This window comes from Saxophila tyrrhenica (assembly GCF_035928015.1).
Source record: "Saxophila tyrrhenica strain CCFEE 5935 chromosome Unknown scaffold_1, whole genome shotgun sequence".
Classification (NCBI taxonomy): Eukaryota; Fungi; Ascomycota; class Dothideomycetes; order Mycosphaerellales; family Extremaceae; genus Saxophila; species Saxophila tyrrhenica.
Window position 1 is genome coordinate 1,081,657 of NW_027041733.1, and position 14,597 is coordinate 1,096,253.

At 54.3% G+C, this 14,597-nt stretch overlaps 6 protein-coding genes and 1 non-coding gene across 7 annotated transcripts; 2 read left to right on the forward strand and 5 right to left on the reverse strand.

The window, feature by feature from the left end:
- Positions 1-1,564: 1,564 nt before the first annotated feature.
- DNF1 (phospholipid transporting ATPase) lies at positions 1,565-6,349 on the forward strand (the record flags this gene model as incomplete). Its single annotated transcript, XM_064797742.1, has 3 exons — positions 1,565-2,017; positions 2,074-5,067; positions 5,120-6,349. 3 exons carry the CDS (start codon positions 1,565-1,567, stop codon positions 6,347-6,349), a joined length of 4,677 nt encoding a protein of 1,558 aa, XP_064663976.1.
- A 282-nt stretch (positions 6,350-6,631) lies between these two features.
- LTR77_000477 (uncharacterized protein) lies at positions 6,632-7,054 on the reverse strand (the record flags this gene model as incomplete). The annotated part of the gene is made up of 2 exons (XM_064797743.1): positions 6,632-6,772; positions 6,830-7,054. 2 exons carry the CDS (start codon positions 7,052-7,054, stop codon positions 6,632-6,634), a joined length of 366 nt encoding a protein of 121 aa, XP_064663977.1.
- A 395-nt stretch (positions 7,055-7,449) lies between these two features.
- LTR77_000478 lies at positions 7,450-7,558 on the reverse strand. Its single transcript has one exon. It is a non-coding gene; the product is annotated as a tRNA-Lys (tRNA).
- Positions 7,559-9,116: 1,558 nt separating this feature from the next.
- Positions 9,117-10,458, reverse strand: LTR77_000479 (uncharacterized protein; the record flags this gene model as incomplete). The annotated part of the gene is made up of 5 exons (XM_064797744.1): positions 9,117-9,314; positions 9,364-9,424; positions 9,479-9,693; positions 9,742-10,164; positions 10,222-10,458. The coding sequence occupies 5 exons, from the start codon at positions 10,456-10,458 to the stop codon at positions 9,117-9,119; spliced, it is 1,134 nt and encodes a 377-aa protein (XP_064663978.1).
- A 511-nt stretch (positions 10,459-10,969) lies between these two features.
- hrf1_1 (Protein transport protein yif1) lies at positions 10,970-11,543 on the reverse strand (the record flags this gene model as incomplete). The annotated part of the gene is made up of 2 exons (XM_064797745.1): positions 10,970-11,170; positions 11,220-11,543. 2 exons carry the CDS (start codon positions 11,541-11,543, stop codon positions 10,970-10,972), a joined length of 525 nt encoding a protein of 174 aa, XP_064663979.1.
- A 32-nt stretch (positions 11,544-11,575) lies between these two features.
- On the reverse strand, positions 11,576-12,166 carry hrf1_2 (Protein transport protein yif1; the record flags this gene model as incomplete). Its single annotated transcript, XM_064797746.1, has 2 exons — positions 11,576-11,806; positions 11,861-12,166. 2 exons carry the CDS (start codon positions 12,164-12,166, stop codon positions 11,576-11,578), a joined length of 537 nt encoding a protein of 178 aa, XP_064663980.1.
- Positions 12,167-12,397: 231 nt separating this feature from the next.
- LTR77_000482 (uncharacterized protein) lies at positions 12,398-14,582 on the forward strand (the record flags this gene model as incomplete). Its single annotated transcript, XM_064797747.1, has 3 exons — positions 12,398-12,620; positions 12,681-14,326; positions 14,385-14,582. The coding sequence occupies 3 exons, from the start codon at positions 12,398-12,400 to the stop codon at positions 14,580-14,582; spliced, it is 2,067 nt and encodes a 688-aa protein (XP_064663981.1).
- Positions 14,583-14,597: the final 15 nt, after the last annotated feature.

A 14,597-nucleotide genomic window follows, 5' to 3' on the forward strand; every position in this document is an offset into this window, starting at 1 on the left:
GTGGTGTTCTGTTGGGGATGCGCATGGGAGAGGCAACGAGAACCGGTTCGAGCGCATAATGATGTCGCGCTCTGCTGTTGCTGCTGTCTTGTTAGAGTTGCTTGCTTGCTTGCTGGCATTATGAAACATTCGAGGCGTGTCTTTGGTAGTGCTGGTGTTGGTGAGGAATTTGTGGTTTGTAGCGATGCAATGCAACGGTATGACATGACTGATTGTTTCTGTGAAAGCTTCTCAATGTGTCTTTGTCTATCTCGAAGTCGTCTACGGCTACTACGATTACTTTATTACTATTACTACCCTAACGCTCATCTGCTGTAGGAGTAAGAGGAGTAGGAGTAGGAGTAGGAGTAACAAGGACGATCGATCGTACAAGGAGCTTCCGCAGCGCTTTAATAGACGGAAGATTGTACCACCTCGCTCACGCACGTTGTCAGCGCCGCACAGCAGAGCCACATTCATCCGCCTTCTGCTCGTTCTGGGCAGTACAGTACATGGGGTTACATGGGATGTCACAGCATTCGCTAAGCTGACCAAGCTGGGCTCTGGGCTTTCGGGTTTTGTGACGCGCCGCCCGATGCGATGGGTTGCTGGGGATACGTTTGTGCTGGAAATAGACGCGCTGGGGGACTAGGACCTGAGTGTATCCAGGCCTTCTCGAGGGCGTAGATGGTGTCCAAGCAAATCAGGTAGGATGCAGGATGAAGTAGACTCAGCTGACAGGGGCGTCCAAGAAGTCGAGACGAATGAGGCTGCTTTTCTCGAACAGGCACTGCGTGAGGAATGGATGCGATTGGTCGACTCGACTCCTTTGTCAGATGAGGGATCTGGTGTACATTGGCGGTCTTCGTGGCGGTGTTGTCGGCGACGGCGGTGGTGACCAGGGGAGCCTCGACGGCGGCGCCGTGTATCGATGTCGATTGATTGTCTCGGGTCCGTGGGCGTGGTGGAAAGGTTGAAAGAGCGTTGTTCAGCCGTATCCGTCTCCCGTCCGAGTTCGCTGCCGGGTCGATTTAATGCACGCCCAGACTTGCTTGCTAAACACATGTAAGATGCGAAGAGAGGGCCTCCGCGACCTTCCACTCGCTCACCATCCTCGTCCCTGCTGTTCCGCTCCTGCTTACCTAGACTGTCGTCTCATCGTACGTTGCAACCGTGAATTGTGAGAATACTCGACGCAAGAAATTGTACATTGCTGTTGCGAGCACAAATTCCAACCACCCGGAGTTAATCTAAAAGCGAGCCCTCGATTTTTAGCTTCAAACGGGCGCGCAACCGTGCAGCCAGGGAAAGCCGGCGACTTCATCGCAACATCATCCACCACCCACCCTCCACTCGTTTTCGCCTCACCACCCCCTCGCCATCATCCACCGACGTCCGGACCACCTGGAATCGACGCGCAATAGGTCACCCGGCGCGCACAAGCCCCCATGCCAGCGCTGCGGAGGAGCTGAGACTTGCTGAGGCGGATCCGCTCGGGTTGGTCAGCAGTGGCCACGCCGCTTGTCTCGCCGCATGAGACACCTTCTCCCGTCGCCTGCGATTCTTCTGGCAGCGTCCGGCCACCATGACGACCTTTGACGAGGGAGCGGGCGAGACTGGCGCGGAGCAGGAGCAGACACAACGATCGACCCCTGCGAAGCGCATACGATGGGCCACCCAGCGGGTCACGGGGCAGAAGGCGTCGCAGAAGCGGATGTCCATCTTCAACCGACGGTTGAGTCGGCGAGGGGCAGACGAGAAGAAGCGGGAGTCGGCGGGTACGGACCTGTCGGACCCCAAGATGGAGCTGGAGGCGGGGCAGGAGGGCGAGGAGGAGCAGAACAACAGCCGGACGGTGTTCTTCAATATGCCTTTACCGGACTCAGAGAGAGATGAAGACGGCAAGCCGCTGCACACTTACGCCCGGAACAAGATACGAACGGCCAAGTACACCCCGATCAGCTTCATCCCAAAGAACTTGTACTACCAGTTCCACAACATCGCCAATATCTACTTCTTCTTGATCATCATTCTCGGCGTACGTATTACCAGGCTAGATTGGCAAGGCTGAAATTGCTGACTTTTGCTGGACAGATCTTCTCCATATTCGGTGTTCAGCAACCCGGTCTCGCGGCGGTTCCGCTGATTGTCATTATCACGCTTACCGCCATCAAAGACGGCATAGAAGACTGGCGACGAACAGTCCTCGACAATGAGCTGAACAACGCGCCAGTGCATCGGTTGACGGACTGGAACAATGTCAACTCGGCCGAAGACAAGATTTCAATTTGGCGGAAGTTCAAGAAGGCGACTACGCGTGCCATCATCGAAACATGGAAGGTACTCAATTCGCGGAAAAACAAGAAAAAGGAGGGCAAGAATTATCAAGATAGAGCGTTGGACCAACGCATGGATGAAGATGAAAGGCGGCAGAGCATGTTCTCGGCTCGCTTTGACGATGAGCCAGCCGTTGAAGACGAGAATGGAGACATGGAGTTGACTCCTGTGCCATCTCCTGCTCCCGGTCAGCATAAATCGGGCGACAATGGCTACATTGGCGATGGCGACCTGCAGAAGATGGAGAATGAGGCCGCTCGATCCGCCGATGCTGTGCAAGCGCTGGAAGTGCCTCGCAGGAAAGATCAGAAGCCAGCTCAGGTGCACAAGCGATTCTACGGCAGCATCATGAACCCGACTCTGGACGTACCTGAAAAGGCACGCTTCAAGCGGGATTACTGGAAGAACGTGCACGTGGGTGACTTTGTGCGTTTATACAATGACGAGGAGATCCCAGCCGATGTCATTGTCCTTTCGACCTCGGACAGCGATGGTGCATGCTACATTGAAACCAAGAACTTGGACGGAGAGACCAACTTGAAGGTACGGACCGCGCTGCATTCTGGTCGGAAGGTCAAGCGCGCGAAGGACTGTGAAGCCGCCGAGTTCTCTTTGGAGACCGAGCCACCGCATGCCAACCTCTACGCATACTCGGCTGTGGTCAGATGGAACCAACATGACGCGAAGCATCCCGAGGCGCCTCCAAAAGAGATGGCGGAGCCGGTTGGTATCAACAACCTTCTCCTCCGTGGTTGCACTATCCGAAATACTGAGTGGGTACTGGGTGTGGTCGTCTTCACCGGCGAGGAGACGAAAATCATGCTGAACTCCGGCATCACACCCTCGAAGCGCGCCCAGATCTCGAAGGACCTGAACAAGAATGTGCTTTACAACTTTGTCATCCTCTTCATCATGTGTCTCACTGCGGGACTGGTTGAAGGGTTTACCTGGGGTCAGGGAGACGAATCGCTGGACTTCTTCGAGTTTGGATCATACGGTGGCTCACCTGGCTTGAACGGCCTGATCTCCGCCTTCGCAGCTGTCATCTTGTTCCAGAACTTGGTGCCCATCTCGCTCTACATTACGCTGGAGATCATTCGGACCGCGCAGGCCTTCTTCATCTACTCGGATACGTACATGTACTACGAGAAAATTGACTATCCTTGCACACCAAAGAGCTGGAACATCTCCGACGACCTTGGCCAGATCGAGTACATCTTCTCTGACAAGACTGGCACACTGACACAGAACGTGATGGAGTTCAAGAAGTGTACTATCAACGGTGTGCCGTATGGTGAGGCATACACCGAGGCTTTGGCTGGCATGCAGAAACGGCAAGGAATTAACGTCGAAGAAGAGGGTGCGCGAGCACGGAAGCAAATCGCCGAGGATCGGGTCACGATGCTTGAAATGGTCCGGAAGATGCATGACAACCCATACCTCCGCGACGAAGACCTCACCTTTGTTGCGCCGGACTTTGTTGCCGACCTCGGTGGCGAGAAGGGTGCAGACCAGAAGGTGGCTAACGAGCGCTTCATGCTTGCGTTGGCGCTGTGCCATACGGTCATCACTGAGCGAACCCCAGGCGACCCGCCAAGGATCGAGTTCAAGGCACAAAGTCCCGATGAGGCGGCGCTCGTGGCTACTGCGAGAGACGTTGGTTTTACAGTCATGGGCCGGTCAAACGACGGTATCATCATCAATGTGCTTGGTGAGGAACGAGAGTACACCGTGCTGAATACGCTGGAGTTCAACTCGACCAGGAAACGAATGAGTGCCATCATGCGCATGCCGGACGGGAAGATTGTGCTCTTCTGTAAGGGTGCTGATAGTGTCATCTACTCTCGTCTGAAGCGTGGGGAGCAGCCGGAGTTGAGGAAGTCGACTGCAGAGCATCTCGAGATGTTCGCTCGTGAAGGGTTGAGAACACTTTGTCTTGCCCAGCGCGAGTTGAGCGAAGAGGAGTACCAGAAATGGAACATCGAACACGATCTCGCGGCCTCGGCGGTGCAGGATCGCGAGGAGAAGCTGGACGCTGTATCGGATGTCATTGAGCGAGAACTCATACTTGTCGGCGGCACGGCTATCGAGGATCGTCTGCAAGATGGGGTGCCAGACGCTATCCAACTTCTTGCACAGGCTGGCATCAAGCTGTGGGTGCTCACTGGCGACAAAGTCGAAACGGCCATCAACATCGGCTTCTCCTGCAATCTCCTTGATAACGCCATGGACCTCATCGTTCTCTCCATCGACGACGAGAACCTCGACCGCGCAGAAGCAGAGCTCGACAAGCACCTCCTCACTTTCGGCAAGACGGGCTCAGACGAAGAGCTCAAAGCCGCAAAGCACAACCACGAACCTCCGGCGCCGACTCATGCGCTCGTTATCGACGGCGACACCTTGAAACTCGTGCTGGACGACAGGCTCAAGCAGAAATTCTTGCTTCTGTGCAAAGAATGCAAGTCTGTGCTCTGCTGCCGTGTCTCGCCGGCGCAGAAGGCTGCGGTGGTGCAGATGGTCAAGAACGGGTTGGACGTCATGACGCTTAGTATCGGTGATGGCGCCAACGACGTTGCTATGATCCAGGAGGCGCATGTTGGTGTTGGCATCGCTGGTGAGGAGGGACGGCAAGCCGTGATGAGCTCGGACTACGCCATTGGACAGTTCAGGTTTCTTACGAGGCTCATGCTGGTGCATGGGCGGTGGAGTTACCGGAGACTGGGAGAGACGATTGCGAATTTCTTCTACAAGGTCAGTCTTTCTCCGAGGTGTGTTAAGCTGCTTATTGCTAATTCCTCGACAGTGTATGGTCTGGACGTTTTCTCTCTTCTGGTACCAGATCTTCGCCAACTTCGACATGTCGTACGCCTTCGACTACTCCTATGTCTTGCTTTACAACTTGGCCTTCACTTCGATTCCGGTCATGCTCATGGGAATTCTGGATCAGGACGTCAGCGACAAGGTCTCGCTGGCCGTTCCTCAGCTTTACCGCCGTGGCATCGAGCGCAAGGAATGGACACAGACCAAATTCTGGACCTACATGGTTGACGGGCTCTACCAGTCCGTCATTGCTTACTTCTTCACCTACCTGGTCTACATGCCCGCGAACTTTAACACCGAGTCCGGGAGGGATATGAACGACTACAAGCGCATGGGCGCCTTCATCGCCAACCCGGTTGTCGTCATTGTCAACGTTTACATCTTGCTCAACACCTACCGCTGGGATTGGTTCATGCTGCTCATCACGAGCATCTCCTTTTTGCTCATCTTCTTTTGGACGGGCGTTTACACCGCTTTCACAGCAGGGTTCACTTTCTACCAGGCTGCCCCACAGGTCTACGGGTCGCTGTCGTTCTGGTGCTGCGCGCTGTTGACAATCATCATGTGCCTGCTACCTCGCTTCACAGCAAAAGCATTCCAGAAGATCTACATGCCCCGCGATATCGATATTGTCCGCGAGCAGGTCCGACAGGGCAAGTTCGACTACCTTAACGATGTCGACGCCGACTACATCAACCCCACGCCTGAAAAGATCATGCCGGACTCTGCCAGCAGCTCCGAGATCGCTAAGCCTGGCCCTCACGGCCGGCAAGAAAGTGTTGCAGAGGACATGCGGCCGATATACCCTCCTTCCGTTGCCGCTACCGCCACCACGCACAACGCGCGCAGCAACAACGGCAGCGACGGGACGGACTACACCAACCACCGTGCCAGCCTCGACAAAGCGTTTGGAAGTCCAGTGGGTGGGAGGACAGAACACGCCCCTCCGACACCCATCATTACCACGACCGGCGACGATAACATGGAAAGCCGCCCATCGTTCCACCGGCCTCGACCGTCCTTCGATCGCGTCCGCTCAAGCATGGACCGCACGCGGCCCAGCTTCGAAGCGAGTCGCGATTTCACGAGCGCGGCGTACCTGCAGCGCATGGAGTCAAGGAATTCAGGGCAGGAGAGTCCTGCCACACCTAGCGGTGCTGCCACGCCGTCCGGATCGAAGATGAGGGATATCACGGACGATTTGAGGCGGTGATCAGGAAGCGTGATGGAGGGGTTTTGTATACAACGAGGAAATGGTATGTGGGAGCTTGCGAGCGGCAGTTTGGTGCTTGGGGCGTTTTGGGAGAGGGCATTGGGAAAGCAAGGGAACATCTTGCTTTTTCTTGTGTATAGTGCTGCTACTACTGGATCAGGGTTGGGTATTGCTAGATAGGGATGCATGGGAGTGGAACTATGAAGTGTCTTCACTACTGTGCTTCACTTCTACTCAATTCCTAGGAGGTACCGCTCGATGTACGCCTCACGGCTCAACCCCCTACTTCAAATTCCCCTCCTTCTGAACGACATAAGGCAAGCCAACCCTCTTCTTGATGCTGAACTCGCGCGGCTTGACAAACAACGGCTCCGTAGCTTCGAGGTAGGGTTTATAATACTCCATCCTGCTCGGCATGAACTCCTACACACGCTATTAGCCACATCCCACTTCTCTTCGCGAGAATACCTCAAAACGCACCGTCATGAACCATTTCGGCGAACCGTCCCAATTCTCAATCCACGAGACTTTACCAGGCTCCGCCGGGTCCTCGAAGACTTCAAAGTACACGATCTTGGGCTCGTTCACCACGACGTCGAAGATGGGTTTGAAGGCTTCCCAGAACTTGGGCAGGTCGGAGGGGGCGAAGTAGACTGTCACCTGCATGCTGAAGCGCTCGAGGTCCGGGAGGAGGGAGGGGTCCATGGTGTGTTTGTTGATTGAGGAGGAGATGGAGTGACTTACCGTGTGTTTGCTGTTTCGCGCTCGTATATGTATTCGCTGGCCATGTTGATGCGGCTGAGGTGTAAGCTGCCCAGACGTTGCTCGCTTCCTTCGAGACTGTCCGAGTGCGGGTGGCGGATTCGTCCGGCGGTTGGTAATGTTCGCCGGCTGCACGGGATTTTCAGCAAGTGTGCGTTACTAGCCTTCCAAGAGCGTCTCTGACTGGCCAAAAAGGGTTTGACCTGAGTCGTCTTCTAGTGTATGCTATAGTCTGCGGGTATACCACATTGAAGACAAGGGTAGGGCAAAAGAAAAGAAATACCTGGAATCTAACCAGTAAACTCCCGCGGAGAGGCTCTTGAAGGGCAATTAGATCAAGTATTAGGCAAAGAATCATGTTCCATTTACCGAACTCTCAACCTTGAGATCTCTAACCAAAGGAATGGCTTAAAAGTCTCACGCGCTAGCCAATTGTGCCACTGACATGGTCGTCAGTACGGTCGCTGGCGCGGATTGGGCAACAACAACTAACCGCGGGACAGACAGCATGTCATGAGCAGTACCGATCTTGAAATCTAAATATGATAGCTCAATTAAAAGGCCCGAAGAGCAGCCGCTGATACGGTTAGACCTGCAGCATTTAGAACCTCCCGCAGGATCATGTGAATAGAAGTCCGGAGCAAAAGAAGTGCCTGTCGGGTTCTGCGTCCCTCTCCGTCACACGACCGCCTACTACTGAGCATGCTATCAGGCTGTGTGCTTTGTGCTGTCTCGGAGAACTACTACTTAGGTGAGAAGGCAGGTACTCATCTCCGTGACACGATCACCTACCCAAAGGCACATGAAGCACCTTTTGCCCCATGTCTGGTTCTCAGAGACTGCTACTCTTGTAGTGCGTAGACTGACGTCCTTTGCCGATCTATCAGTGAAGCACGTTCTCTTTCTCTTCAATGTGCTACAGCAGGCATCGGCTTTTTGGCTTGGGATGCTTCTCAAGGGGAACAAGACGTGCGATGAGAGCCGCTGATTTCCGTTGACACATTTGGGCCGGTCGAGAACTTCTCCAGAGCTGAAAGAGCTGTTGTATGTTGCAGTGAGTTTGCACTGGAACTCTCAAGCCAACCAAGGAGACTCATCGCGTATCCAGAGGGAACGAGAGCGAGAAAGCGATGACGGCGTGTTTTTCCCACGTTGAGATCCCGCTGCTAACGATGCTCTGAGGCTCGTCGGGAGCAGATGGTTTGCTTGAACCTGGGAGAAGGTGCCAATTGATGATCGAAGACGCCGCTCCTCTCCGTCATGGAAAAGGGCTCATCGAAGACTAGGAACTCACGAAGATGCTGTCAAGCGGGTGGAGAAGGCCTCTTGTCCCATCGAACGGCGGATCGGCGTTTTTGGCTCTCAAGTTGGACACAGCTCTTCGCGTGATAACACCACACTTTCCAGCAGCAGACGATTTAATGGGGTTGAGGAGAAGCCAAAAGTCCTCGTGCTTGCTGGCGTGCTCCTCCGAGCAATACCTACCCTAAAGCGGAAGGTGCTGGCTCTCTTCACCACCGCGGTTAGCCTGATCCAGGATTGCGTGTAGTACTGCAAAGGATGGCTTGGAGATCAGACGCCAGAGGGTTGATCGAACGCCTACACCTCCGGCCGAACCAGAAACCCATTTCGTCTACCCAGGCGGGCCTCTGATGTACTCTCCTGTTACATGGGTCCTGGAGAACGACTCAGGATGTTTTCCATCCACGACATCGCCCAAGGTTAACCAGAAGTTGGCAAGCAGCGAAGACTGCCAGCTGTGAGAGGACGGAACATTGGCGGCCGCAGGTTGTTGGGACCTACGGCAGCTGTTTGAACAGGGCGCGAAAGCACACCGTATTGGTTGGTACGATCGGCAATTTGGTACAGCAATGTCAGAAGAGGACAAGCTGTCAAAGGGCTTTTAAAACATCGATGATACCAACACTTCTGAAGAACAACCGCAAATCCTGAGATCTTACATAGCGACTCAAGGACTTATCTCCTCTTCCAAAAGTCCAACACATCAAGTCGAGCAGCTGCCTGGTGTGCTGGGGACGTTCTGGCACTCGCTGTAATCCTCACCTCCAGTAACATTGACATCGGTCCAGGTCCAGTCGGAGCAGGAACCATCGCCGCACACAACCACAACGTTGTATGCATCACTGTCAATACCTCCGTCTCCATGGATGTCTGAGACTGTCAGGTCGGTGATTGGAATGCCCTTTTAAGTGTCAGATCTTGCTGGCTGAAGGAAAGGACGCGAGACTCACAGTATCTGGGTCGCCATGAAGGTCGCCGCCGTCGTAGTTCTGCTCGATCAGGATGCCGTATCTGCTCAGTTCGTCAATCATTGCCCGATCAAATACCTTGTGAGGTCAGACTCACCCAGTGATATCAGACAACGTGATATCGTTGTAGGTGACCCCCTTGATCGTTCCAGTGTCGCCGGCACTGGCTTTGATGCGGATGCCATTGACCGACTTGGTCACAGTCGACCTCGTAAACTTGACATTTTCCACAGTGTTGTCATCACGGCCGCCAACAGAGCCAATCGAGAGTCCATGACCGCCAGAACAGAGTCCGCCGCCGAAGATGATGTCCTGCCCGCCTGTCAGCTCAATACACTCCATGGATATGTTACAACTCACCGTCCCACTGTTGACCGCAACGCAGTCGTCCTGGTTGTACACTTTGGCATGCCTGATAGTAACGTTGCTCGACTCGCCAATATCGAAACCATCCGTGTTGTGGCCGCCTTGCGAGTCCCCATCAGAGTTGTCGATGGTCATGTTCCTAACCTTCAACCCATCACAAGTATTTATACTGACGGCTTGGACAGGCGTGTTGAGGATGTGCAAGTTGTCGATGACGGAGTCGCTCAAAGAGTGAGCGTAGAAGAACTTGGGCTTGGTTTTGCCGCCGTTGCTGCCCTCGCCATCCCACCAGCGAGCGCCGTCTCCGTTCAAGGTAGCACCTTCAGCACCTTCGACGGTGATCTGGTTGCCCTTGATTTGGAGGAGGGGCCCTTCCCATTCTTCGTAGCCCCACGTTGTCTCACCTTCGAAGATGACCTAGGAGGAGCGGTAAGCCATCGTCGCCGGGTGTTTTTGGAGAGCGAAAGGTCTTACGGTCGTGCCATCATTCAAGTCGGACAGATCGAGAGTCGTGCCGGAGGGCACAGCTACATTGGATAGAACAATGGTCGAACACGAGCCTTGAGAAGCAGACGCCGCCGCAGCGCCGCTGGCACCCGAGAAAGTACAGCTTGAATCCCGCTTGACAGGAGTGGCGACCGGCGCCGGGGTGGGCAAAGGAGATGAGAGAACCACAGTCGCAAGCGACAGAAGAGAGAGAATGTGAAACATAGCGAGTGACTGGAATGGTAATGAGTGTTGACAAGACTTGCCAAGTATCTTGGGAAGAGCTTCTTATAAGTCTTGATGGCGATTCAAGGACGGAGGACGATGCACCGAATGTCTTTCACGCAGGTTAGCACGTTTCGCCGAGTATTGCGTTGCGTGTTGCAGATATAGCGCATATATCAGTACCGAGATTGCTGGAGGCAAGATTCGAAACACCCGCCTTGACGCCCTGAGTGGTGGAACATCATCGGTCCGGCAGTATACACATCTTCCACATTGTCGAATAATCCGGAGGCGCAATACATGTTGTGCTCTGATAGACGCTGGATCAACATGTAGAGATTCTCGTACTCCTCATACCAACACTGATCAGCTCTGTGTGGAACACTGATGTCGATGAAGCGGCAGGTGTGGGGATGCTTGACACGACATAACTTGTCATTGGCCTCTATAAACGCTTGAACGCTATAAAAACTTCAGTACAGTGCCTCTCATCAGTCCCAGACACCCTCCATCACTTGCCGCCCTTGACCTTCAGAGCAGCTCCGCTCATGTCTAACGCAGTGAGCCACCACATGAATGCGAACTGCACGACATAGCTGTAGATGAACAAGAACTGCGTCCTCCGACTCCGCTGTCCGCGTGCAATTGTTTGCATGCTCGGGTTGCCGGGTGTGTTGTCGGAAGGGAGAAGGACGTATTTCAGACTCCGCAACTATAGCTATGTCAGCACGATTCAAGCCTTTTCAAAACACCGTACATACCAAAAAGAAAGCATTAGCCATGAAGGTATATCCAAATACACCCCACCCAACCCATCCACCGGTGCCCTTTCCTGCGTTAAACACTGCACTCACGCCCACTGTCGTAATCACACCCACAAACTTGTATCCCGAGTACGCGACCAGATCGTAGATCTGGCTCTCGGAGCTGATATTGAGGAAGTAGCGACCCAGCCACAGCACAACAAGTTCGAGGCAGATGATGGCGAAGGCGTTGGAGAATGTGAGGCCCAGGATCTGAGGCTCGAAGTTGCCGTGGAGGCCGGCAATGAGCGAAGACATCAGGATGTAAGTCACGAAGGCCATGGTGGGGATGTACATGTCTGGAAATATGCTTGTTAGCTTGAGGAAAGGGAGAAAGGGAGCGAGGGTGTGATACCAGGCGAATTGACATCTTCCCGTGGCGGGAGGAACTCAGCTGCCTGTCCATTCGATCCCATGCGTGCTTGTTGCCGGCTCCAAGGTCGGTGGCGCCAGGGGAAAAGAACAATCAAGAGCTTCTGCATTACATAGCCGTTGGAGACGTTGAAGTAGTGTTTCAGTTTCGAGACATTGACGAAGCGGTTCATCTGTCAATGCACGTCAGTCTGGTCCACAAATCCGCTGGTAAAGCTGTTGCTCACATTCTGTTCCACATACTCCTGTCCAGCGGCCACGGCACTCTTGCCCATCGCAAAGCCCATCTGTGCTGTGGGATCATTTATGAACCCCCCAAAAGCCGGGTGCATGTAGCTGGACCCCTGAGCGCCGCCCTGGCCTGGCTGAGGGGGTGGTTGTCCGTAGCCATATCCGCCCTGCTGCTGCTGTCCATTCTGCGACACTGGAAGTGGAGGGGAGCGTAGTTGCGGGACGGTAGAGACGTGCTGGGGGACCGGGTGGTGAAGAGGGGGGCTGTTGGCGGGCGGAACGGCGTAGGTCGGTCGCTGCATTGTCGTGGAGCTATTCTCGTATGATCATGAGGTGGAAGAGCAGCTTGCAGGCACTTTTGAACGCGTATGGGATGTGGTGCAAGTTGCTATGAACAAGTAGCGACTTTCTGACATTCACCGCCTTGGCAGAAAGAGCATGTGAAGTCATAAGTCATACCACCGAGTCCCCCACCACTACACTCCTTTGTCCGCTGCGGACTTCTACAAAAACCACACTCTGGATCGCGCAGGATGTTGGACGCCTTTGAGATCCTGACTACATCTGGCATCGTGCTCTGGCGAAAACAGTATGCGCCAGTATCGTCCAGCGTCGTCAACAGCCTGATCAACGATGTCTTTATCGAGCAGCGGGGGCAGAAGAGCAATGATGGAGGGAAGAATCCGCCGTACAGGAAGGAGAAATACACATTGCGATATACGAGCGCGAAGGATGTCGGACTGATCTTCGTGGTGGGTAAGAGCCGCTGCTTGCGATCAGGCGAGTCAACATAGATATTAATCGCTCAACAGGCAGTGTATCAGAGCTTGCTTCATCTGAGTTGGGTTGACGACCTTCTGACGGCCGTGCGAGCATTGTTCACCAAACAGTATGCTACAGAGCTGAAGAAGCCGCATGCGACAACAGTGAACTGTCGAGACTTCGACCAAACGTTCGATGCGCTCGTGCGAAAGCTGGACACCGGCAGCACTCGACGACCAAGCGAGCCGGATTCGGACGCCGGACCTGTCGAACTTACGCCTCCTTCGAGTACTGCTTCTGCGGGAGAGGATGGCGTGGACGACGAAGATGCGCCTCCACCAATACCAACAGCGCCCCAGTTCAAGAAGCCGGCGATACCGCAACGACAGAAGCAGGAGAGTGCAATTGTGGACGACACAACGAGCACAGACATTACACCAGTACCAACACCCGACACGTCTCGACCGGGCACACCATCTACGGCCTCGTCACATCTGCTGACGGCGAAGGCTGGTCCCGGCAAGGCATCGAGAAGAGCGCGCAAAGCTAACGCGACAGCTTGGAGTACATCAGCGCCAGCATCTTCTGGAGATGAAGGACCAATCAGGAAAGCAAAAGGGGGAAAGACGAGCGCGAAGCAGAAGCGAAGGTGGGATGCGGATGGTTTTGCGGCAGATGATAACGACCCAGTACTGGACTACAGCGCACCGGCTGCGACAAGCGAGCCTGGCGATGGCGAGCGAGAGCTGGATGTGAATGAGGTCAAAGCAGAAAATATGGGAAGTAGGACCGGCAAAGGCCAGTTCGTCCTGAAGGACCTCGACGACGAGGTGGATGCTATTCTGGCTTCATCGAAGTCGAGTCAAGCGACAAAGGAGACATCAGCAGAGTCTTCTGGGTTGTTAGGCTCCGCGACCTCACGAATATCAGGCCTCTTCCGCAACGTCGTGGGCGGCAAGACCCTCTCCAAACAGGACCTCCAACAACCCCTCCAGCAAATGCAAAATCATCTCCTCGAAAAGAACGTCGCGCGCGAAGCGGCCGAGCGCCTCTGCACATCCGTCGAGACCGATCTCCTTAATCAAACAACTGCCTCATTCACTTCCATCGACGCCACCATACGCACCAGCATGGCGAAAGCCCTAACTCGAATTCTTACACCCACCTCTTCCCTCGACTTGCTCCGCAATATCACCAGCACCATCGAAGGTCCGGCTGCCCGGCCTTATGTCATCAGCATTGTCGGCGTCAATGGTGTCGGCAAGTCCACGAGCTTGAGCAAGATTGCCTACTTCCTGCTACAGAACAAATTCCGCGTGCTGGTTGTGGCAGCCGATACATTCCGCAGTGGCGCTGTCGAACAGCTTCGCGTGCACGTGCGAAATCTCAGCGAGCTTTCGCGCAGAGAAGACGTTGGCACTGTGGAGCTCTTCGAACAAGGGTACGGGAAAGATGCTGCTACGGTTGCCAGGGATGCTGTCTCGAATGCAACTAATGCTGGGAAGGGAGAGATGCTTTATGATGTGGTGTTGATCGATACTGCTGGGCGGAGGCACAATGATACGAGGTTGATGAGCTCGTTGACGAAGTTCGGGCAGCTGGCGAAGCCGGATAAGATTTTCATGGTCGGCGAAGCGTTGGTGGGGACGGATAGTGTGGCACAGGCGAGGAACTTTGCTAAGGAGTTTGTTGATACCAAGGTAAGTCCTCTTCATTGCCATAAGATGGTGAGATGTGCTAACGAAAATTGTGTTCTAGGGCCAGCTACGGAACAACGGCGTCGGCATGGATGGATTCATCATCTCCAAGTGCGATACTGTGGGCGACATGGTTGGCACGCTGGTCAGTATGGTGCATGCCACGGGTATACCTGTTGTGTTTCTGGGCGTTGGCCAGCATTACGGAGACTTGAGAGGGTTGAATGTTGGTTGGGCTGTGGACAAGCTGATGAAGTAGCTATCCATGCTCCAT